This window comes from Ictidomys tridecemlineatus, chromosome 7 (genome assembly GCF_052094955.1).
Source record: "Ictidomys tridecemlineatus isolate mIctTri1 chromosome 7, mIctTri1.hap1, whole genome shotgun sequence".
NCBI lineage: Eukaryota > Metazoa > Chordata > Mammalia > Rodentia > Sciuridae > Ictidomys > Ictidomys tridecemlineatus.
Window position 1 is genome coordinate 140,381,280 of NC_135483.1, and position 27,550 is coordinate 140,408,829.

Genomic DNA, 27,550 nt, shown 5'->3' on the forward strand with positions numbered 1-27,550 from the left:
CAATGCCAGCCTGGGCAATTTAACAAAACCCCATCTCTAAAACAAAAAATAAATAAAATTGTACTGATATCCCAATTAATATAAACATAGAGACATCTTTCTTAGAAGTATTAGATATTTGTACTTTCACAATTATCTGATAGTCAAGTAAGAAAGAGATGTCTTAATTGGTGAAGTGGTAGATATTTGTACTTTTCAGAATGATAGGATAGTCAAGAAATAGTTCTTATTATGCATTCCCTTTCTTTTCTACTTGGTTCTGACGAGCAGTATCCCGAGTTACTTGTGGCTTCCTATAATAACAATGAAGATGCTCCTCATGAACCTGATGGAGTTGCCCTTGTATGGAATATGAAATACAAAAAAACTACTCCAGAGTATGTGTTCCACTGCCAGGTAAGATGGTCTTTCAACAGTCTTCCACAAGTTTAAGGATTCATTAATGAATTTAGACAGGTGTCTTTTTTTCTGTTCTTGTCAACATTATGATTTCATTGGATTGGCATTTACTAAACCACTTTATGTTTGCAAACAGATGTTAACAGAAAACTGACTTCTCAGTTCAACATAATCTGGCTTTTGTAGCTTTACTGACATGTCTTATAATGTTTAATCACACTGAAATCCCTTTACAGTTATGATTTTCTGTTCTTGTGATTGATCATATATATGGAATCTTTTATAAAACGTATTTCTACAGGGAGTTTCTCAGGAACTTATTTACTGAATATACAATTAGATGGTTTGCCCACTGAATTACTTATACATGGCCTGAGGAATTGGAACTAGATAGTTTTAAGTAGAAACATATGGTTCAAGTAGGAAACAGCTGCAGATTTTTTAAGTGGATTTAACAGACAGAATTTGCAAGTCTTTTCTGGTTGCATAAGTTAAAATCTTTTAATAATGTCATAATCCTAAATAAACACTTAACCTGAATTAAAACTATATACACTCTGTCATATTACAGTCATGTGTCAGTTGCAAGGCCATTTATCTAATACTGCAATCAAATGAAATAACTTTTTACTTTCTTTGATAAATTGCTTTTAAAATATAGTTACATAGTAGGCATTACATTTTACTTTTAAGCAAAAAATATTCTAAATATTTTAATGAATTTGTCTCAATAGCTACTAATACCTATAGTGCAGATGGAAATATTTTGAATAATAAATTGATTTTATAACTTATTAAACTTTTTCCTTTTAAATCTGAAATATAAAAATCCTACTTACTTGCAGTCAGCTGTGATGTCTGCTACATTTGCAAAATTTCATCCAAATCTTGTTGTTGGTGGTACATATTCAGGCCAAATTGTGCTTTGGGATAATCGTAGCAATAAAAGAACACCAGTGCAGAGAACTCCACTGTCAGCTGCTGCACACACAGTAAGTATAATAAGGTTATTTTCCTTAGACTTCTATGCTCTTTCACTATTAACTACTTAGTAGTGTCTGTCTACCAGAGTGGTTTCAAAATGTGTTTCCTTTGGTGTATGAACTCCTCCTCAGATAGCAACCAAGAACAAAGGTCTTTTTTCTTTATTTTGGGAGATCTGTTTATCAGGAACTTATGTCTCTTCTGAGACAACCTTTTGTTAATCAATAGAATAGCAGCAAACTTCACATTAAAAATAACCTCAAGTTACAACAGAATACCTGTGATTAACCTACAGTTTTTGATATGAAACAGAGTACCTATGATTAAGCTTCAATTTTTGCTTCTATTTTTAGTAAAATAATTCATGAAAACTTTCTTTTCATGTCTTTAGCATCCTGTCTATTGTGTTAATGTCGTTGGAACACAAAATGCTCACAATCTGATCAGCATCTCCACTGATGGAAAAATATGTTCATGGAGTCTGGACATGCTTTCCCACCCACAGGTAGGTTAAACTTGCGAAACAGAAATTTTGAAGTATGTTGTTATTTTTAAACTGTGTATATATCCCAGCATATGTTTTTCATAGTGTTTCATAATATAATAACAGATTATAAATCTAAGCATGTGTCAAAAGTACTGTGCTATGTGTATCTTTTATTTTCAAACATGATTGCTTTAATTGTGGTTTATGTAAGTAATATATTAAATATCTCTTAAAATTATTTAAAACTAGAAGTTTTTCTTTGAAAATTTAAAATTGACTGTTTACAAAATAACGTCTTTTCTTTTTTTTTTTTTTTTCTTTTTTCCACCCTATATAGGATAGCATGGAGTTGGTTCACAAACAGTCAAAGGCAGTAGCTGTGACATCTATGTCTTTCCCTGTTGGAGATGTCAACAACTTTGTTGTTGGGAGTGAAGAAGGTTCTGTGTACACAGCATGCCGCCATGGCAGGTAAACCTAAACTGGAATTTGCACTTATTTAAAATCCCCCTTGAATAATCTCATTGAAACAGGTTGCCCCTTATTTGAGTAGAAATTAGTCCTAGAACTACTCATTATTTGTGACAGGTTGAGTTCAGGCATATAAACTTAGAAGTTAACTTTTTAAAAAGTATCTCTAATTCATGATGTGTTCTGGATTTTGTGGATTGTGGTGTGTGCATGCACTCACAGAAGTTAGTGGTAGGGAAGAAATTTAGCAATTACAAATACAATATGCACATGCCACATACTGGCTTTCAAATTTATAAATAAGATTTTCAGCTATTTTCCCATTTTTTTATTTATTTGAACTTTGTGCTTTAGTTCAATCCTCCTGATATTCATACAGTAATGTCACGTACACATTTAAAATTGACTAGTACTTCTCCCGCTGTTCAATCTGTTTTGAAATTGTCTAGCTGTACCTTTATCAATTGCTTCCTTAAAAAAAATTGTCTGGGTTTTATCTCAAATACAGATCACCTTCACTTCAAAGCTTTTGATTTAAAAGTAGCCCAGATTGGCTCTCTTACATATAATATTTCTTTGTCTCAATTCTGCCATCTCAAATATTGTACTTTTGAATTCTCTTGTCAACAGCATGGTATTTATGCTTCCAAAATGTACTTAGTCCTTTAGTAGTATTATCAAATCTGGACAGATAACACTCAACGTAAGTTATTCTGATGCATTATGAGCACAGAGTTAAGTTTGTGGAAATTAAGTCAAGCTCTGATATATAAACCCACCATAATATGTTTTTATAAGTGGACTGCTTTAAAAGATATCCATAACATTTTTATTTTTATGAAATAGCAAAGCTGGAATTAGTGAGATGTTTGAGGGACATCAAGGACCAATCACTGGCATCCATTGTCATGCAGCTGTTGGAGCAGTAGACTTCTCACATCTTTTTGTCACTTCATCATTTGACTGGACAGTAAAACTTTGGACAACTAAGGTATCTAAAATATAGATATATCTGCTCATTTGGTCAGATTTCTGACACAAGGTGGTGCTCTAATACTACATAAGAAAGATGGAAAGTTTTTAAATAGCTTAGAATTGTTTACTAATAAATCATACCTGGTAAGAAGTTACATAGAGCATGAGTGATGTTGTTGTTTTCTTAAAAGTATGCTGGCAAATATACCACAACCTCAGGTTTTTCAAGCATAGAACTGTTTTATCATAAACTGAAAATGGGGGAAAAGCCTCTGGGTGTCTCACATGGTACCTCAAATAGTTGTCATTCAGCCCAACACAAAAGCTATACATTTGCTCTTTGGAGAACTTCGAGGCTTATTCAGAGCTATAGTGGCTCACAGAGCTGATAGGAAGTAGAGAAAAGACTGAAACAGATCTATAGTCCTAAGGCTATACATAATAAACCTTAATCATTAAGAAAGCATTGTGAAAAGGTATGGGTCCTTTTTGTTATTGTCATTGTGTAATGGTTTGCTTTGGTCTTAGTAAACATCAGTTATTTGAAACACATGTTTATATGATAAAGTGCTTCCTGATCCACCAGCAATTCCAATAAATACAACCTTGCCCTGTCTGGTTAAAAGTCTCGAGACAAATTCATGTAGGGAACAGTGCCTCCTATGACAGGCATTTTGTAGTTTCGTTTGATCCCATTTTACGATAAAAGCACCTTACCTTTGCTGCACTATTGCTTTGTTGGTGGTAAAACTGCATATTCCACATAGAAGGTTCTATTTAAACAAATTAAAATTTTTTACACTTTATTTTTTTTCTGTCCAGCTACCTTACCCTAAATGTTGACTTTTTGAATAATTCATCATGGATAGTTTAGAGTCCTTCTTTGGTTATTCAATTTTTTTGAGAAAACCTATAGACTTAAAAGATGTCCTTCACTATTATGGTGAACTCCTGTTTATCTATTGAGTACTGCATTAGAAATCTGGGATAAAATCACTGTTCACTGTTGTTCTGTCTTGGTGCTTTCTTTCAGTCTAATATGTAATGAGTTAGAAAACTCTGCTTGTCTGCCTATCAAAGCTTGCCTTTTAAAATTGAGAATTTTTAGGTTTGACATTAACAAATTAAAATAGTACTTACCTTTTTGGGGGGAACAGGGGTACTGGGGATTAAAGCCTGGAAGCCACATCCCTAGCTCTTTTATTTATTTATATATTTTAAGTGTGTGTGTGTGTGTGTGTGTGTGTGTAAGATATTGGTAAGATACTGAGGCTGGCTTTGAACTCTTGATATTACTGCTCTAGGATTATAGGCATGTGCCACTATACCTGTCTAGCCCTTACCTTAACTAATAAGGAAGCATCTAGAAAAGTGTTTAATGTGGTTTTCAGCATGTAATAGGCACCAATGTTCAGTTCCTTTTTCTCTATATATACGTATATATATGTGTGTAGTAGTATGTTACTGGGGATTGAACCCAGGGGTGCTTAACCACTGAGCCATATCCCCAGTCCTTTTTTGTATTTCATTCAGAGACAGGGTCTCATTGAGTTGCTTGCCATCCTCCTGCCTCAGCCTCCCCAGCCGCTGGGATTACAGGTATGCGCTACTGCACCCAGCTCCTTTTTTATATTTTATTTAGAGACAGGGTCTCCATGATTTTGCTTAGGGCCTTGCTAAGATGCTGAGGCTGGCTTTGAACTCGAGATCTTCCTGCCACTGGGATTACAGACATGTACCACCACACCTGGCTAGCACTTACCTTAACTAAATAAGGAAGCATCTAGAAAAGTACTTAACATGGTATACAACATGTAACAGACACCAATCTTCAGTTCCTTTTTCCTCTTAATGGGGATTAGACAGAGCCTAAATGCATTCTATTTTTATTTATTTATTTTTTTTAAAAGGCTGTGTTTTTTTTAAAGAGAGAGAGAGAGAGAGAATTTTTAAATATTTTTTAGTGGACACAATATCTTTGTTTGTATGTGGTGCTGAGGATCGAACCTGGGCCACACGCATGCCAGGCGAGCGCACTACCACTTGAGCCACATCCCCAGCCCCTAAATGCATTTAAAAAAATTTTTTTTAGTTGTAGATGGACACAATACCTTTATTTTACTTATTTATTTTTATGTGGTGCTAAGGATCGAACCCAGTACTTAACACTTGCGAGGCAAGCACTCTACTACTGAGCTACAACCCCAGCCCCAATCTAAATGCATTTAATAAACCATTTTCTTTCTTTCTTGGAAGGTTCTTGAGTTGGGAAAAGGTAGAGAAAGAAGATTCTTATAACCATTAGTAAATAAATGCATAATCTAGCTAGTAAAACCAAAGCAAGATACAGAATTAGAAAGATAAAGCTAATTATTTCTCTATAAGGTTCAACAGCCATAAAAGTGGCTAGATTTCTTGGGGGCTGGGGATGTGGCTCAAGCGGTAGCGCGCTCGCCTAGCATGCGTGCGGCCCGGGTTCGATCCCCAGCAGCACCGCATACCAACAATGATGTTGTGTCCGCCGAGAATTAAGAAAAAATAAATAAATGTTAAAATTCTCTTTCTCTCTCTCTGTGCCCCCCTCTCTCTCACTCTCTCTTTAAAAAAAAAAAAAAAAAAAAAAAAAAAAAAGTGGCTAGATTTCTGGATGTGCTTTTACCTTAGTAGTCCTGTGTGTAGTCACAGGAGATGTTATGTCCTTGTTAGGTTTTAGCCAGTTTCCTTTTTTTATAGTTGAAAAGAATCTTATATCAATTTGTAGATGGGTTGATTTTTTTAAATCTCAGGGCTTCAGTTTGCTAGTCTCCTTTTGGCTTTAAATTTGAGGTTTTCATCTTTATATACATTAACAACAGGATTTGAAATGAATATTTCATCTTGCCTAATCAAGAACAGAACTTATCTGTGATAGCAGACATATTGTTGTTTGGTTTTGTGATACTACACAGCTAGTTGATGGGTAATTGATATTTTTGTTCTTGTATTTTACTGTATTTCAACAGTAAATAAGGGTGATAAACTATCTTTCCTTGCTAATTAAGCTAGACATTGTTCCTTTATTTGTTCAATTGTGATACATGCCACTCCCCTGCCCCATCTCCTTCCAACATTAATGGCCAAAGGATGGACCAGCATAGAATAGGGTGTTTTTTGAGTGTCCCAAGTACCATCTAAAATGTTATACATTCTTTTTTGCACTTACATTCAACTAGCAACAATATACTGAATAGATGTTTTTATGGGTATTCTATGGCTCCCAGAGTTGTGATTTTTATCTTGAATTTACACTTGCTACTTTAATTATTGCTGGTATTTATTTCTACACTACTGAAAAACTTAAAGGAGCCCCTGTACTGTAATAATGTTATAAACAATGTTAATAGACCATGAATGATAATATATAATAGGCAGTGTTTTAAAATCTCCTTTCAAAAACATTTTTCCAGCTGGGCCAGGTGGTGCACACCTATAATCCCAGCCACTCAGGAGACTGTGGCAGGAGGATTACAAGTTCAAGACCAGCCTGGGCAACTTAGCAAGACTGTCTCAAAATAAAAAATAAAATGACTGGGGATATAGCTCAGTAGTGGGTTCAATCTCTACTACTACTGGGGGTGAAAAAAAAATTCTATTTTAAGCTTTTTAAACCAATTGTTCACATAATTTAACACACTTTAAACACTTTGCTTCTCTGCCTCTCCTTTTTAAAAGTGCATACTTACTCTTGGAATTGAGTTCCTATAAAGTATAATAATGAATCATTAGATATTACTTTACCTTAATATCCATTTTAAGTGCCAGCTCCTCCTCAATAGCAAAACTAGATTCCTTTTTTTCCTCTCATTCTATAAGTCCTCTAAAAATGTGTGGAAATCCTAGTTTGACACTGCCTCAAATTTAGTTTAATCTACTTCTGTGTTAGTTTCTAATCTTTGCCTGGACAGTAAATTTATATTCAGTCAAATAGTTGCAGTTCATCAAATTCATCTGTTTTTAGAATAGAAGACAGGCAAAATTAGATTCTTCAACATATTGGTGATGTTTAAACCAATCAAGGATTGCTTCTAATACATTTGGTAATCACTGTTACCATCTCAAAATACCAGATTTGAAAATTCACAGCAGAAGCATTTTTGGCAGGTCTGAAAAATGGTAGGGAGAGTAAATGAGGAGTGGAACCTTCTTCAGGGTTACCAAGGATTGTGGAAGAGCTTGATTAGGGGTAGGTCTGGTAAATTAGCTGAATGCTTCAACCATACTTGTTACAGGTTACTCTTAAAATGTAAGAATTATTTATTTGAAGGGCAAGGTGTTTTAATGTAGGTGCAGTATATTCTAGTTTCAGAATAAACATTCATCAGAACCATATTTGCCATGAAGTGCCAAAGTTAAGATTGTTAGTGTGATCGTTTCTTAAAATAGGTAGATTTAAGACTTTTATAGTCCATATACACCTTGAAAAATTTCACAATCCTTGATGTCTCAAAGGCACTCCTTATTTCAACAACTTATCTTTTTTTAACTTTCAGATGATACTAGCATTAAAACAGCACATAATAGAGTATGTAAAATGAAAAACATGCTCTGAAGTTGAGGTATTTCTTGCGGAAGGCTGACTGATGATGCAGACCTAGCCCTGTCTAGCAGCCTTTGCCTCAGTAACTTAGCACTGGCCAGTGTTGAGCCTTTCCTTTGCATATTCAGAAACTCAGTTTTGTCATCCTACTAGAGTTGATTAGACAAAGGAGTGCTGAATGGAACAGGCTCCCAGGACACTGATCCATTGGAGAATATCAATTTATTAATTTACAGTGTGAAACCTAACTGCCAGAAGATCTAGATACTCCTGCTGGCTTGACCAGCTCATTGTTTCCCTGTAGACAATCCACATGGGAAGCCAAATTATAATCAGAAGATTGCTTGGTGAGCAAGGAATTAGAACAAAAGAAGTTTTATAATTTGAATATTCAGTGGCATCAAGCTAAGATAGCTTGATTCACTCATCTTCACATAGAGATAGCCTTACCATGGGGTAGTAATTCTAAGACTCCTCTCCTGGACAATGCTTAAATAGGTACTGTCTTCATTTTCCTGTAAGACTCTGCTTCCTTGTATTTCTAGGTTTTTAACAGACACATTCCACAAACTTTGACTTCCGTTGGGTTATATAAGAAGTTATTTCTGAACTTAGACTAATTTCTTTTAAAAGGAATCTTTCTCTCTTCTGATCCAGGTTGAGGACATATTTATTTCCCACTTCTCTTGGAAGCACCTTACTGTTATTGTCAAGTATTTACTCTAGAGAATCTCTTTGTTATTAAACTAGAACTCTACAGTTACCCAGTTTTGAAAAATTATCTTCATTAGTTTTCTGTTACTGCTACAACAAATTATTACATGGGTGGATTGAAACAACAGGAATTATTTCTGTACAGTTTAAGAGGCTAGAATTCTAAAACAAAGGTGTTGGCAGACTGGTTACTTTGGGAGGTTCTGAGAGAATCTGTTCTATGCTTCTCTACTACCTCCTGGTGATGGCTAACAGTCCTTTATATTCCTTGCTTGCACCTGCTTTACTCTGATCTCTGCCTCTGTCATCAAATGTTATCTACCTATTTGTCTTGCCATGCCTCTGCGAGCATCTAAACTGTTCTCTTTTAAGGACACCAATCATGCTAGATTTAGGGACCACCCTTATGCAGCATGATCTCATCTTAACTTGATTACATTTATATCTATTTAGAAATAGATTACATCATCTATTTCTAAATAAGGTAACATTTTCAGGTACCAGGTAGAAATGAATTTTAGGGGGCACTCTCTAAACTTGTATATAACTTGAGCTTAGAAAAAAATATGACTTGTAGGTCTGAGGTTGTTGCTCAGCAGTAGAGCGCTCGCCTAGCACGTACAAGGCCCTCGGTTCGATCCTCAGCACCATATAAAAATAAATAAATAAAATAAAAGGTATTGTGTCTAACTACAACTAAAAATATGTAAATGTTTTTTTAAAAAAGAAAAAAATGTGACTTGTCCCTTGACCAGACAATGGTTATTACCACTGAACCAGGATAAGCTATTTTTGCCTATTAAAATGCTGTCATTCAAAGAAGCTCTTTGTTTTGATTCATTCTTTTGGCAAATATGTTTTGTAAATTGTTTATGTGTGAAAATTTTAAAGCTTCAGAGACCTATAGACATTATCTAGTTCAGTGGTTTTCAGTCTTACATATTAGAATCACCTGAACAATTTTTAAAACTTTCAGTGCTCACCTTGCATCCCAGACCAGTTAGACAAAAATAGGAGAAGACCTAAGTAACAGCATAATTTTTAAAAAATCCTCTAGGTGGTTACAATTAAAGTCAAGCTTCAGAACCACAGGTACAAAGCCTTTGTTTTATAAATAAGGAATTAGGGGCTTGGAATGATGTAGTGATTTTTCCAAAGTCTTGAAGCTAGTTAGTGGCAGGCCTGAGATGAGTGAGTAGGTCCATGTTCAACTTTTCCCTGCTGCCTCTGTATCATTTAGGCAGAAGTGCTTTAAATATAAGGGAAAAATATATACTTTTAAATAAAACATTTTAAATGATTCTTTTGGGATTTTAATTTGAAGTGTTGTTTACCCAAGTATAATGCATCTTTCTTTTATCTCTGCATAATTGTCCACTCAATAGGTGAAATATTTGATCTAACCATTTCCTGAGATATTTAGCAATCTTCTTTTATTATAAATGTTTTATTTAATTTTCATATAGTTTTTTAATATTTTATAAAAATTAGTATGTACGCACACTTGTCTCTGGCTTCTCTTATTAAACATTATTTTTGTGAGAGTCATATTGTTAATAATTGTAGATTGTTCATTCTCCTTGCTCTATTCCATTACATAAATATATCATAATGTACTCATTCTGCTGATGGTATTTGTGTTAATTTCAGTTTGGAACTGTTATAAATAGTTGTGCCATGAGCATTCTGGTTATCATTCAGTGGGCATAAATAGTCATTTTTATTGGGCATACACCTAGAAGTGGAATTACTTGATCAGAGTATATGCATACTTCCAGTTTTAATAGCTACCATGAAGTTGCCAAAGCAGTTTTGCCAGTTTATAATCCACCAGAAGTAAGATCCTTTACTACACTTGCAAATTTTTGTGTTTTATTTTAACCATTTCAGTGGATATAGTTGCATGGAGTAGTGGTTTTGTGTTATTGTCACACTAATGTGCTAAAGCACCCTTCCATGAGTTTATTGGTCATTTTGTGAAGTGCCTGTTGAGTCTTTGTCTCTTTTTCTTTTTCTGCCCCTCCCTCCTTCCCTTTCTTCTCCCTCCCCCCCCTCTTTTTTTTTATTTTTCCATTTGCTAGGCACCAAACCTAGGGCCTCGTGCATTCTAAGTAAGTGTGCTACCACTTACATTCTTGATTCACTTGGTTTATTCACTAGTCCTCTCATGTCGATGTCTGTTCAATCTTTTTTGGTCATGTATCTCAATTCTGTAATAGATTCCTCAGGAAGATGCTCAAGGGTACAGTATTATCATATTCATGATAAAATCATATTATCATAATCATTTGATTATATATACAATCCATGACATAGATTTTTTTTTTTAGTACCTTAACTATGTTAGTCTGTTGTCTTCTGGCAAAGAGCATTGTCAAAAAGTCTGACAAGCTAATTTTGTTTTCTTTACTGTGACTTAGTCTTTTAAAAAATCCTGGGTTTTGAAATGATCTTTTTTTTTTTTTGAAGTAGGTCAGTTTTCCTAAGTAGACAAGAGTACCCTTTTAATATGTAGTTTCACTGGGCCCCGTGGCACACTATAATTCCAGCTACTCAGGAGGCTGAAGTGAGAGCATCACAAGTTTGAGGCCAGCCTTAATCTTCAGTATGCACACACATATACAATCAATCAATCAATATGTAGTTTCAAAGGAGAGGGGTTTTTTTTGTTTTTGTTTTTTTGGTGGAGGGGTTGGGGGGACATTTGTGTATGTGTGGCAGGGGTTGGTTGTTTTTGCAATGCTGGGGATTGAACCCAGGGACATGAGATGAGCATGTGCTCTTACCACTGAACTACATCTCAAGCCCCCTCTTATTTTTCTTATAAGAGACAGGGTTTTGCTATGTTTTCCAGGCTTCAGGATCTGCCAGTATAGATGTGTCTTTTTAATCTTCTTTGTGTCTATAACTTTTTTAAAAAATTCACTTTATCTTTTTTTTTAATTTGACAGTTTTATTGAGATAATTTGTGTAAAATTAACCCTTCAAAAACATACAATTCAGGCCAGGCACAATGGCACATGCCTATAATCCCAGCAGCTCTGAAGTCTGAGGCAGGAGGATTGTGAGTTCAAAGCTAGCCTTGGCAACTTAGCAAGGCCCTAAGCAACTCAGTAAGACCTTGTCTCTAAATTTGAAAATACACACACAAAAAAAGTTACAATTCAGTATTCTTCATGAATATTTCTGTGAGTATACTATCACCAGTCTCTTTTGTTGTTATTGTTACTGGGAATGAACCCAGGGGCACTTAACCCCTGAACCACATACTCATTCCTTTTTTATTTTTTAATACAGGGCCTTGCTAAGTTGCTGAGGCTGCTTTCAAACTTGGCATTTCTCCTGCCTCCACCTTCCAAGTCACTGGGATTGAATGTTTTATACATTTTCAGAAATTTTAGAAAGTTCAGAAAGAACCCACTATACCATTAGCTACTATTCATTTCCCTTTTCACAGCTCCTAGAAACCACTAATCTATTTCTGTCTCTGGATTTGCCTATTATATGGACAGTTTATGGACATCTCATGAATCATATAATATGTGCACTGATTTATTTAACTTTACATAATGTTCTCAAGGGTTATCCATGTTTTAGCATATGTCAATACTTCATTCCTTTTATGGTCAAATAATGTCCCATTGAATAGATTTACTATGTTTTGTTTATCTGTTAATCAGTTAATGAACATTTGGAGTTTCTACTTTTCAGCTATTATGAGTAAGGTTACTATGAACATTCATGTTCAAATTTTCTGTGTTTCTCACGTTTTCATTTCTTTGAGGTATATACCTAGGGGTAGAATTATCAGGTCATTTGGTAACTCTAATTAGTATTTGTGGAATTGCAAAACTATTTTCAAACTGGCTACACCATTTTACCTTCCTACCAGCAAGGTATGAGGGTTCTGATTTCTTGGTGATCATGGTATCTTCCCTGACAGGTAAGAAAGAGTTCTGACTTCTCAGATCTTCAGCCACACATATTGTCTGTCTCTTTCATTCTAGTGATACTAGTGGTATAAAGTGATATCTCATTGTGATGTTGATTTCCATTCAGCTCATGACTAATAATGTTTTCTGTCCTTAATTGGTCATTATTAGAATTCTGGATATATCATTTATAAAATACATGATTTGCAAATATTTTCTTTTTTTTGGTACCGGCGATTGAACCCAAGGGCACTCAACCACCAAGCCATATCCCCAGCCCAGTTTTTGTATTTTATTTAGTAACAGGGTCTCGCTAAGTTGCTTAGCACCTCACTTTTTGCTGATGTTGGTTTTGAATTCTCAATCCTCCTGCCTCAGCCTCTCAAGCTGCTGGGATTACAGGCATGCACCACTGCACCTGGTGCAAATATTTTTTTCTGCTATGTAAATTGTTCTTTTACTTTTTTGATGATATCATTTGAAACACAGAAGTTTTTTTGTTTGTTGGTTGGTTTTGTTTTGTTACTAGGGATTGAACTCAAGAGGTGCTTTATCACTAAGCCACATCCCCAGTTCTTTTTATTTTTTAAGACAGTATCTCACTAAGTTGTTTAGAGCCTTGCTAAGTTGCTCAGGCTGGTCTTGAACTTGTAATCCTCTTGCTTCAGCATCCCAAGTTATTGGGATAAGGTATGCACCACTGTGCCTGGGTAATTTTCATATAGAAGTTTATCTAATTTTATTTATTTATTTTTTTTCACTTGAGCTTTTTGTTTCATATCTAAGAAACTATTGCTGAGTCCAAGGCCATGCAGATTTACTTCTATGGTTTCTTACAAGAGTTGTATAGTTTTAGTATTTCCACTTAGATCTGTGATGTATTTATTTGCGTTCACCTATGTTCATACACATGGGTGAGAGATGAGGAGTACAACTTCATTTTTTTTTTACATGTATATATCCAGTTGTCCCACCACCATTTGTTGAAAAGACTTTCTTTAATTATCTTTATATCACAGTAACTATGTGTGGAATTAGACCAAGATCCTTTTCTGTTACTTATTACCTATTAGTAAAATAAATTTTTCTATAATCTTAAGACAAAGAGAATGAGCAAGGATAGGTTTCCTAGCTTCATGGTCTAAGTTAAATCTTTCTCTTCTGTGGTTTTTGTAAAGTGGAAATACAAATACATCTTGTCTGAGATGTACATATTCTGTTCTTCTGCACCACTTTTATCTGAACCTTCTCTTTTCCTTTGTCCGTTGTCCTCTATTTTACAACTTGGATTCTATTCCCAGCCATTTCTCTTTATTGGGACTTTATTGTGGAAGGGAGCATTGATTTAATTTTGAGAGCTTATAGGACCCAGATTCAGTATTGCATTGCAGTCTGGGGCATTTTTTTATAAATGTGATCTTAGTTTCTACTGCTATTCTCAGACTGGCCCACTGTGCTGTCCAGTGAGCACCTATTGACTATGAGGTTCTTCTGTACTTGAGCTGTCAGGACTGTTCCCACACAGATACAGATACTGTGTGGATCTTGTGGTTGTCAGAGGTTTGTTAACTCCTACTTATGCTTGGAGGTTTGTCTCCTGATTTTACTGTGAACATTGTGAATTTTTGGTTTGCCATGCTCATTGTTGTATCGGGTTTTATGGGGAGATTTAGAGGAGATTCAAAATTACACTGCCAGTGCTATCATTTTCCTGGAATTATTTGACTAACAAATGATTTGAAGCACATTCCATTCCTTTTTAAAACCAATGTGGCATCTACAAATTAAAAGAAAAAAATGTGATTCAGTAGTTGATTCTTAGTTTAATGCCAAGTAATTCTGTAATGAATTACAAAAACTTTTTCTACTGTATTAAATATCATAAAATAGTATACCTGTTGAATATAAGCCATATTTTTTCCAGTGATCAGTAGTTTAATGATTTGTGAGTTGTCATGTTTTTACTGTACTAAGAATCAACTTTTTCCTTTCAGAATAACAAGCCTTTATACTCATTTGAAGATAATTCAGACTACGTTTATGATGTTATGTGGTCACCCACCCACCCAGCCCTGTTTGCCTGTGTTGATGGCATGGGGAGATTGGATTTGTGGAATCTCAATAATGATACAGAGGTGAGCAGGAAAATAACAAAAATTGCACTGAAAAATAGAAAATTGGAGATTTATTCAATAATTTGTGAAATTCCTTTTATCCCAAAGAAATGTAGGACTCCGATTGTGGCTTCATCACAAAGAAACCAAATAAGCTTTGTACCCTAAATACAAACAGCATGCTGTGCAGAACTGAAGGGAGAAATAATGTTGCCATGAGCACTGGGGCATTTCCTTTAACTTATGAAAAGCAGTATCTTGTCTCTAATGTCCTGGCAAAGTCTCGTTCAAAAGGCAGCTGGTATATTTTCCATTCATAAGCTGGAAAATAGTTTCAGACTACTGAAGTAATGTTAACCTTAATCCTAAATTTCTGAATTATCCTTTTGGATGTGATAGAATTATGATTCATAAATATAAGTCTTAGCCTGCCTTGTTTGAATGAAGGAGAAATGTATTTTGATGACTTTTTCTGTGAAGGATTGAAGTCAGTTCCTGTACTATAAAATGAATATAGAAACCATCAGATTTCCTAATTGCTATACTCAAATAACATTAGCAGTGAAATTTAATTGCAGCTATCACTTATTTTTAGTCATATGTTTTTACCAGCAGAGAGGCTAAAATGTGCTTAAGATTTCTGTGTTGCTGTTAGTTGGTAGAAGTAATATTAGCAGTTCCCATGAGTAATGGTTGTTGAGGAGAAACTCACTTGGTGCCTTTTCTCACATCTCTTCATATTTTTGGTGGCATCTTTCCAAATCCCTGAAGTCAAATGGGTGGTTGTGCAGGACAAGGAAGTTATATATTGCAAATGTAAGAATTTTAGCATTGTCATCTACAGACTTAGTAATTTTGGGAGTAGGAAAAGGTGTTAAGTAAGCCTTGCTGAATGATTAGAATTTATTTTACCTTTTACCTAGGTAGGTATTAGGTACTAACTTTATTTTCTTAGCTTTGATTTTGGTACCAGAGATTTGTGATTATAATTAAGTGTGGGTGTTTCCCATAATAGTTAAAGAATACACCAAAATAGGTTTCTTATACTGTGGATGTAGCTCAGTGGTAGAGTGTGCTTGTCTAGCATGTGTGAGGCCCTGGGATTGATCCTTAGCACCACAAAAAAAAAAAAAAGAAGAAGTTTCTTTATAACAATTTTGAGCTAATCATCTGGGGAAGACTGGTGTCAATTAAAGGATTATTTTGGCCACATTTCAAAACTTTAAATTTTGGGGGGACTTTTTAGTCTGAATTTATTTGCTTCATGTGTTTTCCTCAGCATAGGAGATACACAATCAGACCCAAAAGGCTGGTAGTGCTGTATTAGTGCCATCCATCATCATGCCTTCATTCTGAGTTTGTGCAAATTAAGGGGTTTTGGAAAGACTCATGGTGCACCTTCAGTGTGAACTATTTTTAGGAACTGAGGATCAAACATAAGTTTCAGAGATCCAAGCTACAAAAGTAATTCCTGTCTGTAAAACGGAACCATGATCTGTTTATGAGGGCTTTTGAAATGTTTTCCTCTTACATGGGATTTGACCATATGTTTTCAAACAGCTTGGCTACTTAAGTTAAAACAACAAAGAGTCCTTTATTAAAGAAAAGGTATTTCAAAATGGTATATCCAGTCATGTGAGAATTTCTTATAAAGCACTTATTTCCCAAACCATGTTCAAGGATTGACTATAATGTCATTCATAATATATTGCTGAATAGGAAGAAAGTTGGGAAAATTCTTTATCCATTTTCATCTATTTTTTTAAACAGATTGGAAGAGGAAAAACTGTTTTACATGTTTATAGAAATCTTGATGAAACTTTTAACACTGCACTATATTTTAAATGACTTTAGGTACCAACTGCCAGCATTTCTGTGGAGGGTAATCCTGCTCTTAATCGTGTAAGATGGACCCATTCTGGAAGAGAGATTGCCGTGGGTGATTCTGAAGGACAGATTGTTATATATGATGTGGGAGAGGTATGGGGCTTACTGTCTGTAATTTTGACACATCTATTTAGTGACATTGTAGTGAAGGTATCTTTGTGGATCCTGAATTGTATAAACCATATGCTTGTATACTTCGTACCACAAAAGAAACTCTTGAGATTTTCTTTCTAAACTGGATGTTCTGTGTCCGTGGGTAGATTTTGAGACTAATATAGTATGATGGAAGTACTTTGTTTCTTGAAGAATTACTGGAAATCATAAATTCTTCAGGCAGAAAAAGAAATGTGGAGTTATAGATGGACACTGGAATTTTAAAGAACTGATACTAGTTTTTTGTTTTTTTTTTCATACATTTGTTTGGGCCAGATAGTAGAAACCAAAAGTAGTATTTTTTGAGAATTATCTGATGACTGAAATGTGAATCTGGATCCTTGATCCATTATAACTGAATTCAATGAGATGAGATGCAGCTCCCTCATCTTTAGTGCTCTGATGGGCTCTATGGTAATGCCCAGGATCGATTCCCTCCATTTTAGTCCTGGCTAGTAACTTTGTCATTTTTCTATTGCTGTTTTATGATTCCTTATCCTGACTGAAAATCCCATGGCCTCTAGCAATTGAATCTGAAGGGAAGTAGATTGAATCATTTAGAACAGCCAGTTGATCTGCACAGATGGAAATGTTCTATGTCTGTACTAATGTGGTAGCTATTAGCCACATATGGCTATTGAATAATTAAAATGTGGCAGTACAACTGAAGAACTGAATTTTAAGTTTTATTTAGCTTTAAATATAGTTACATTGGCTAGTAACTCCCCTACTGGATAGTGTAGATTTAGAAGGAGGAACATCCATTTACCACAGAGTGGCTTATGTCCTATCCTGATAGACTCGGTGATATTATTTTGGCAATTATCAAAAATTTTTATCACCCAACTGCCTCTGTGAGGCAAAAGAACTGCAGTCTCTTTTTCTTTTATTATCTTGTTACAATCCTAAATGTGAAATAGTAGCATAGCTTTTTGTGAGGGAATCATGAAAGGTTATCTTCAGATGAAAATAATGCTTCAAAACTATTTCTAACTAGGAATGAGATGAAAATGAACTAAAAAATTTTTAAAGGAATTCCCACCAGCAAAATCCATGAGATGGTACACAGGAGTAAAATTTACAAAGCATCATTGTTATTCTCTCTTGCACTGATGGTGATAATAGCAAAGTCATTTCTGAGGCTGTCACAACATACTTGACAAACACCATCTTTTGTTTTGAAATGTTGTAAATCATTGTTATAGTCCCTGTAATTATGGAAAGGCCGTTTAGGTCAATTATTACTTTTTAGTGGAAAAAATTATTTGAAAACAAGCTGAATAATAGCAGGTAAAATGATCTTTTATTTCAGTGTAACACAAAACATTGTCTTTCTTTTAACAGCAGATTGCCGTTCCCCGCAATGATGAATGGGCACGATTCGGCCGAACACTTGCAGAAATTAATGCAAACCGAGCTGATGCAGAAGAGGAAGCAGCTACCCGAATACCTGCTTAGTTCCTAAAAAGAGGAGTATAGCCTTTAGTGGACCGGGGGAAGGCTCTACAGTAGATCCTAAGACTATTTGCATGCTTTTGTCTAAATGATAATTAAAGAGAAATTTCATGGATTAAACTGTTGATTTAATGCAGCAAGCAAATCTTACAGTGCCCCTTTTTATATCAACATGCATTTTTTTTATTTGTCATTTTTAATACAGCTGACTGATTTTACAGAACACAGGGATATATTTAATACTATTCTTTTGAATTCTTTTCGATTTATAACACTATATACAGTTATTTCTAAAGCACAGATTAAATAAGTTCTGCATATTTTAAATAATCATAATTCCCTGTTAAACTTGTAATGTTCTCACTAGTCATAATATAAACATTGTTTCTTCTTAGTTGCAGCATGCATACACCTATCCAAGTTGCATTCTAATATCCTTTCTCTTTATAGTTCATGTGGTAGTTACCTATAAATAAAAGCAAATATGTGCTAACTTTTCATTTTCACTCCTTGCAATTTTAATTTTTCCATCACTTTGTAGTCTTTAATATATACATATATATTCTTTAATCCCCTGTGTGTGTGTATGTATATACATACACACACACACACACACACACACACACACCTCTTAATCCTGTAAAGCTTTGTGCCTTAAATATGCCATACAGGACATTATAGATCTCCCTGTGCATTAAGAATGGATGTCTATATAATCTGTCAGTGAAAAATTTCCCCTAGTTTAACTTTTGTGCTGTTCTTTCCATCTATATTTACTTTAAAGAATAAATGGAGTAGCTGGAATTGTGGCTCAGTGTGAGGCCCTGGGTTCAATCTTAATACCACATATAAATAAACAAAACAGAAAAAAGTCCATTAACAACTAAAAAATATTTTTTAAAAAAAGAATAAATGGAAATCTCTTATTATTTTCACTGATTGAGACTATTATGATTGTGACCTCTCAGAGTAAAGCCTCCTTTGAGAGAAACTGATTTCATGGTTACAATAAAGATGAAGAAAAGTGCTCAAATGACGCATACTTTGACACTGAATCAACTCAATACCTTCAGATCTGTTTCCACACTTTCTCTACAAGTGTGAAAGGTAGGTGACAAATATCTAAGAACTAGTATTGAAATCAACCTGTTTCAGGACTAGAGGAAAGGCCTATGATCTGATCTTGATTTTTTTTTATCCACTTTACATTGTCCATTCCCTTGATCCTCCTTTGTTCTTTTAAAGTGTAACTTTTATTCAACAGGATTTGAACTAGGAAGGAAGATTAGTAATTGGAATTTGAGCATTTTTAATAATTCTAACAAAGGCTACTTGGGATAGAATTCTAAATAATAACAAAACTTCCTGTGGATTTTCTGTAGTGTAAGGAATTATTGACCAGGAATATTAGACTCAGACTCTAGTTCTAGCTCTGGCACCTATGACAAATATGATTTTAGCCATAAAATCCGTGTTTTCATTCTTTTCTAAGTTAATTAAGTTTGAATTAGATGATATCTGAATTTATTTCTGTCTTTAAAATTATTAATTGAAATTATGTCAAACAATTTCCCACTTTTATATATTCAGTTTTCATAAATTGACCCCCCACAATTGTCCATTATGTACCAAAGACAACAATTCAAGTTATCTCATGGTGACAGAGTCAGAAGCTCATTTTCAGCAGGGTCACATTGTCTTTGTATAGAAAAATTCATGTATTCGCTATAATAGTAATATTTTTACCCTCAATTTGTAAAAATGCCTAGAAAGGGGGAACACATAAATGTTAAAATACAGTGTTGAGTAAGGGTAGAACTCAAGAGATGTAACAAATCAGATACTCACCAGACTCAAGTTGTGTTCAATTGTAAAAGAAAATAAAATTGGTAAGTATTTGCAAAATACTCATCACCGAGGAGTTTTTTCTTTGGGGGAATAATTTCTCTCCCCCGCTCCCAAAATCTTAATGTAGACCTTTGCCTATTCAATTTTAGTATACCTTTCTAGGAAAACATGAACTTATGTAAGGAATTATATTTACAGTTGACTATATAATAGCAGAAGAGAAAGTACTAAAACTGTCATTGACGTAGAATTTTCTGATAAGATGTTGATTAGCTCTTACCCAAGAGCTAATTATAGCTCTTAATACTTTTAGAAATGAAATACAATTTTGAAAAACTAGTTACAGAAATTACTATCAGGTTTCCTTTTTTTTTTTTTTTTTTCCTAAGCAGGAAACAAGTTGTAGTTTTCTGGCTAATTTTTGTTGTTTGGTTTTCCTGTTTGGAATGGGAAGTTAAAATATTATTATCCTTGGGTAGCATTTAAGCTAAATAGTCATTGATAGAAGCTTTCTTCCTCCTTAAAACTACAGTTCCCTACAAAGTTTGGAAAAATGTCTTCATATATTATGGTTGCAGTAATGCTGAGATACTGCATTGTGAATGAATGAATAACTTGAAGTGTAGAATCAGGAACTAAAGGAATGTAGTACTAGGGATGATTGATCCTAGTCTTTCAATGTTTTAAGAACATTGATTTATTCTGTTCTGTACTAGTACAGATAGACTATAACCTCCATCATTTGAACCATGTGGAAGGGAAGGCCTTAATGAAAATCTACTATAAAATATATCAATCTTCCTCTTTCTGTTGTGCAGTGCCTTTTAAATGTCTTTTCTACAACCCCAGTATTTCAACATTGACATTGTAATTCCCCAAATAGAAAAGTCTGCATTAATCAGATGTATGTTAGACTGGAGCTCCAGTTACAACTCTAGCTGCTCATTGGTATCCACGGTGATGGTATCATGTTTCAATATTGGGCACAAGTCTAAATTAAAAAGTCAATGGCTGCTGGGCATGGTGGCACACTCCTGTAATCCCAGAGGCTCAGGAAACTGAGATAAGAAGATCCTAAGTTCAAAGCCAGCCTCAGCAAAAGTGAGACACTAAGCAACTTGGTGAGACCCTGTCTCTAAATAAAATACGAAATAGGGCTGGGGGTATGGCTCAGTGGATGTGTGTCCCTGAGTTCAAGCCCCAATACCAGAAAAAAAAAAACAAGAAGTCAATGGCGTTTTTTTTGTTGTTGTTTTTTTTTTTTTTTGGTTGTAGATGGACACAATCTTTTATTTTTTTATGTGGTGCTCATACATGCTAGGCAAGTATTCTACTACCCAGCCACAACCACAGCTCTAGCTTTGCTTCTCTTGATCATTTGGAGTATCAAAAAATTTTTGATACTACATAACAAGAAAGGAGTTCTTTCTAGCTGTCATCTTGCTGATAGGTAGGCAAGTAGGGAGACCTTATAGATTTGGAGAAAATATTCCCAGGACTGGAGTAGTGGCTCAGTGGTATTGTACTTGCCTAGCACATGTGAGTTGTGAGGCACTAGGTTTGATCTTCAACACTGCATAAAAACAAAGGTTTTTAAAAATATTCCCAAATAGAACTGTATGTTTGACTCAAAGATTTAGAAAGATGCCCCAAAAGCAGTATAGGAAGAACATTCATGTTTAGTATTTATTTTCAAGTGGAAAATTACAGTTAGGAACATTCCTTTATATCTTTAGTCTTATTGCCCTGAAGTGTTAATAATTTACTTGTACTATATTTTAAAGTCCTTTCATATATAGGAAACATGCAGTTGATTTTAGCAAAAGATCTTTACAGTCCTAACCAGAATGCCAACTGCAAGACTTGGAATAGTCATCACATTGTAATGCTTTTCATAATAGACCAGTGCTCTCCAGACCTTTGTGTTGGACTTTAGGTGTTTAGATTTTCTTTCTGCCTGCCATGTTCACAATTCCCCAACTTCTCAAAGTTAGAATGGATGTCAGGTATTTCCGTTTTCAGTATGTAGCTTCTAGCCACAGATAGTTTCAACATAGCCAATCAGCAATCTTTTACAAACTTTTATAAAATTATGGTATTTTGTATTGTTAGTTTCATAGCAGGAATCTCAGTTTGGGCTTCTTAATATTCCATTACCAGTTCCCAGTCAGAGGATGGAACAGCTTGCACTCAGGTAAGCTTTTTGAAAGGTCTCTTTCACTTTGTGAGGTCATTTATTCAGGTCTCTGGTAATGTATTATCCTGCCTCTCTCATAATGTACTTTATTTGCTCAGAAAGCTGTGGGGCAGTGATTGTATGGGGTATAGAATACACCTGCATTGCATCGAACATGCAGAGACCTGACACTGTGACTTCAGAAATCAGGTATACTACCAGTAAGACCTTGATAGCAAGTAATTTTATCTTTTGTGAATTTTTGTACTAGATTTTTTTAAGTACTTTTTTTCTGAGCAAAATAACAGAAATGCTTTAGAACAAAATTTCTTACACTTAAGGGTGGCTTGGTATATGAGAAAGAATACTGGACAACCAAGTTTTATTCCTGATTTCCCCCATTACCAATAGTGTAACCTGGAACACAGATCAGTATTGTTAAATGAAAATATTTGCTTTCTGTGACAATTATGTAAGAGAATGTTTATGTGGAAACTTTGTAGATTATAAAGGACTATGTAAGTAAAGGATTTTTTTTCCTTTGTGGTTTTTTTTTTTTTTTTTTTTTTTTTAAGAATAAGAATGGAGGGGCTGGGGTTGTGGCTTAGTGGTAGCATGCTTGCCTAGCATGCATGAGGCACTGGGTTTAATTCTCAGCACCACATAAATGTAAAATAAAGATATTGTGTCTATCTAAAACTAAAAAAAAAATATTTAAACAAAAGAATGGAGAGGGGCATTCTGTAAAACTTTTGTGTAGTAAAACAGACCTCATCTTCAAAGGATTAAAGTGAATTGGTGTTGATTAAACTATTTTTAAAGAAATCTCATCACATTTAAACCCTATGAACTAGGCAAGGCACATGACTGTAATCCCAGTTTTTCAGGAGACTGCAGGAGGATTGTATGTTCAATGTTAGACTGGTCAATTAAGTGAGACCCTGTCTCAAGATGATAGATAGATAGATAGATAGATAGATAGATAGATAGATAGATAGATAGATAGATAGATAGATAGATAGATAAAAGGGCTGGAGATATAACTCAGTGAAAGAGTAGCAGCCCAAGTTCAATCACCAGTCTCTCCACCCCCAAAAAATACATGTGCACACACACCCTAAGAAACTTAAGATATTTAGGAATAGCAGTGAACAGAGGGTAAAATATTGTCATAATCTCCCTTTTTACATTCTATGATAAAGTTACCAGTTATGATAAATGGAACCCAATGATCCATTTTGAATTTTCAGTCTTTACCAGGTGTTGGTCTTAGTTATATACAGAACACAGATTATCTGGAGCCTTTGAAAAGAGGAAGTGGACCCCGTTTTTGAATCAGCAAGTAAACAAACTTGCTTCTAGACTGCTACATGGTGGCAGAACCTCCATCAGTCACTTCCTTAAAAATCTGGGGAAGAACAATTACTTGTTCAAATTTATATAGTACCCATCCAGCATTCCTAGGGTTAGTCCCCTTGGAAATAGCACATGCTCACCATGGGAAGATGATCACTAGGAGCACTGATCGCAGGGTAACTGTGAGTGGTTGCCAGGCTGAGACAAAGCCCTGCAATTAGTCTTGCAGGAATAACTCTTATCAATCTCAGACCTAGATTGGCAGATCCCTGATTCCCCTCCCCTACCCGCTACTAGGGATTGAATCCAGGGATGCTCTACCATAGAACTACATCTCCAGACTTTCATTTTGAGATGAGGGAAGGGGTCTCACTAAATTGCCTAGGTTGGCCTCAAACTTGGGATCCTCCTGATTCAGCCTCCTAAGTAGCTGGGATTATAGGCATGCATCACTGTGACCTCCAGATGTCTTGCTTTCTTAATGTGTCCAAAGTATGATTTCCAGACACAAGTCAAAACCTGATATATTGAACATCAGTTGAATAAGAAATTTGGTAAAATGGCTAGGCCCTTACTAAGGGCTCTCACTTCCACTAATATCTGATAAAAATCATGAATTCGTCAGTACATTAAGGGTCATTAGATGGATTTAGAGGATCCTTCATCCTTCAAAGATAAAAGAAATGACTTTAGTGCTTCTGAAATTCAGGAGCTACTTAAGTAGTATTCATTATCAATTGAGAAAAGAGATGTTCTGTGCTGCAAATCAGCTATGGAATTGAGTGTAATACAAAGAAGACTGCCCCTAGGTTTCCCACTCATCTTAGGCAAGTTCATCTCCCTAGACTTTCGTTCTCTTTGCTGTAAAATGAATGTTACAGTAATATCAGTGTTACAGGAGAATACCTGGAACAATGCATAAGTCAAAAGCCCTAAAAGGCTAATTGAATATCAAGATGATGTGCTTTAATTGTGCTTATAACAACTGAGAGAAAACAATCTTGATGTTTGGTTGGTAGATTAACCCTTTCAAAACATAGTGGTCCTGAGATTTATATTTCTAGTTCTAAGAGTTTTGGATTTTGAGTCAACATGTTGAAACTCAGTTAACCATGCCTTTTGGCAAATGGCTTCACTTTTCTAAGCCTATTTCCTCATCTTCCACTAGAGCAGTTATGAGAATTAAACCAGGATGTATGTGAAAATGCATAGTAAACCATGAAGCTCCATACAAACATACACATTGCTATTGTGCAAGGTGATGAGTAAATAACCTTCAACAGGTTCAGTTACTAATCTGAATTTGCTCCTACAAGTCATAGGCTCTAAGAGGTTGGCAACAGGCTTAGAAATTGGAAGCTCTGCTGACATAGCTGCTTTTCCACACAGGTCTTCTTGACCAGTTTGGATTCCCTTGTAGTCTTAGTTTATTTTGCTCCTTTTACTGGACCACTAAACCAGAAAGAGGTAAGTTTCACAAAAATAGAGTTACAAATAATATGAGTGCTTACTCAAAGGTCTAGTACCAACAGTTCATACTTAATGGAGCTTTGTGACTCAGTTTCCAAAGTTATTTCTTCTACCTTATAAAAACGTGGCCTGTGTCCATTCTAACGTGGTAATAATAACTACTAGCATTTTTACTTTACATTTGCTAAATTATTATATGTGTACATAATACATATTCTCATTTATTCTAATTACCTTAGGGAAATAGAAATAGTTCCACAGGAACTATTATGACTACTAATTTACAAAAGAGGAGAATATTTGAACTAATTTCTCTGGGCCAGGTTTGTAGCCAGTTTCTGTGTCATAAATACTGCCACCATGCTCAGGCATAAACTACCAATCATCAGTGAGATCACTGAACATGGAATTGGGAAGATGTACACATAAAATATTTCACTGGAATAATCCAGGTCTAGCCAATTATTGGGTTTAGGAACTATAAGAGTCCAAATTCTCGGCACTAACTCAGGAAGTCTTGATTTTACAGTTATGTACTTAACCACTTTTCATTGCCTTTATGATCTTCTTGTTGCTGCTGCTGTTTATTTTTGAGGCAGGGTCTCACTGTGTTGCTTAGGCTGGCCTGTAACTTAGGATTCTCTTGCCTCAGCCTCGCAAGTATCTGGGATTATGTGGCACTGCACCTTGCTGAGGTTTTAGTTTTTTCTCAGGAAACCCTACATACAGTGACACATGTATAAGACCATAAAGTGGGGCTGGGGCTGAGGCTCAGTGGCAGAGGGCCTGCCTTGCACATGTGAGGCACTGGGTTTGATCCTCAGCACCACATAAAAATAAGTAAGCAAAATAAAGATACTGCATCCATCTATAACTAAAAAATATTTTTTAAAAAAGACCATAAAGTATCTCTATGAAAGAGAGGAATTATGGTTAGCCCTATAGATTTCAGGAACATAGTTTCAGAACTTCTTGCTGCTTTTTTGATAACACAACCTTGTAATTCCAGCTATTCAAGAACCTGAGGCATGGGCTGGGGTTGTGGCTCAGAGGTAGAGTCTCATGTGGGAGGCACTGGGTTCGATTCTTAGCACAACACAAAAATAAATAAATAAATGAATGAAGGTATTGTGTCCACATACAACTAAAAAATAAATATTTTTAAAAAGAAACTGAGGCAGGAGGATCCCAAGTTTCAAAGCCAACCTGGGCAATTTAGCAAGACCCTATCTCAAAAAGGGCTACGGGGTAGCTTGGGTTCAATCCCCAGTGCAAAAAAAAAAAAAAAAAAAAAAAATCCACTACTGAAAAAGATGCCAATAGCTATAAATGACTTACCTAAAACTGAAGAGCAGGATTCCCTTCAGGCCCACCACTCAGTAGGTATGCTGCCTGAACCCACCTAGGACCCACCTTTCTCCTTCCTGGACCCTGAGGAAATAAGTACAAATATTTTAATGTTATAAGTTAAGTAGAAAAACTATTATGTCCCCAACAATATGCAAGTCCAACTTGAATTTTAGATTTTCAGACTTCTCAGAATTCCATGCCAGAAGATGGCATCCAGTAGGAAACAGCTCACAGCTCCTTCAGTATGCTGGAGGACCTCACAGGAACACTCTGGACTCTTCCATCTCTATGCCTAAGTTTTGTTCACAACCCTGAAAATAGGCCACCCTTTTGATTTGGGTGAGTTTAGGGGAAGGTAAATCTGGGAAAGAGACCCTCTCCAGCCCTGAATCCAACCTATTCAGGCAGGAACAGAATTCCAAGTACTTGAACATGGTCTAAAAGGGAACAAAATGAGCTCCCAGAGGCATATCCTGCTGACCCTATAGATTTTGTCCCTAGATGGTAGGAGGGCCTCAGCATAGAATTCTTGTCTCTAGAAGCTTTCTAAAGTGCGACAACTAAGGGAAATGCTGGATTGCCTTTTCTCCTACAGTCATCTGAGACATTTTTAAAGATATTTCTGTTTTCCCTACTTTGAATACAAACAAAATTGGTTACCACTGAATAATATTTCATGGCTCCTAGAAATTGGCTTTTAGTATTGATGAGTTCATTGCAAAACTTGGATGTTGGAAGATTTCAATAAAACCTTGTAAACCAGTACTTTCTGTGAATGGCTAATTGTGTAGCACTCACTATAGGATCACCCCAGGAGGCGTTTCAATACTAGTTCTTTTAAAGAAAATTAACTGGAACAAGAGAAAGGTTATAAGAATTTTTGTTTTGTTTAAATGGCATTAATGAAACTGGATCAAGATGGCACAGAAGCACCTCCTTCTACATTTCATGGATTTCTAAAGCAGAAGAAAAATAAAATCTGCTACAGTACTGAAAAATAAGAGGACTAGCAATGTATTTGAAATTTGGAGGAATGCCAGAAAAATAGCAGATAGGATCAAAGCTAATAGGCAAACAAAACAAGAAGAAATCACAATTCAAATGAGCAACAACCACTAAACAGGAGAAATGGGTAGAAACCCAGAATCAACAAAGAACAGGAGGGTACCTGGGGTGCTTACCAAGGTGATGAGGGAGCTGCTC

At 35.3% G+C, this 27,550-nt stretch overlaps 1 protein-coding gene across 7 annotated transcripts in view; it reads left to right on the plus strand.

Moving 5' to 3' along the window:
- Dync1i2 (dynein cytoplasmic 1 intermediate chain 2) overlaps positions 1–18,653 on the plus strand; it is a 55,028-nt gene extending 36,375 nt beyond the window's left edge. For all 7 annotated transcript variants that reach the window (XM_040294469.2, XM_040294468.2, XM_021725921.3 and 4 more), the window contains 8 exons: positions 271–396; positions 1,245–1,391; positions 1,775–1,888; positions 2,208–2,341; positions 3,188–3,332; positions 14,533–14,673; positions 16,507–16,632; positions 18,037–18,653. In XM_040294469.2, coding sequence (XP_040150403.1) covers positions 271–396; positions 1,245–1,391; positions 1,775–1,888; positions 2,208–2,341; positions 3,188–3,332; positions 14,533–14,673; positions 16,507–16,632; positions 18,037–18,150 — 1,047 coding nt within the window. In that variant the 3' untranslated portion in view covers positions 18,151–18,653. The remainder of the gene's footprint in view (positions 1–270; positions 397–1,244; positions 1,392–1,774; positions 1,889–2,207; positions 2,342–3,187; positions 3,333–14,532; positions 14,674–16,506; positions 16,633–18,036) is intronic.
- The last annotated feature ends 8,897 nt before the right edge of the window (positions 18,654–27,550 follow it).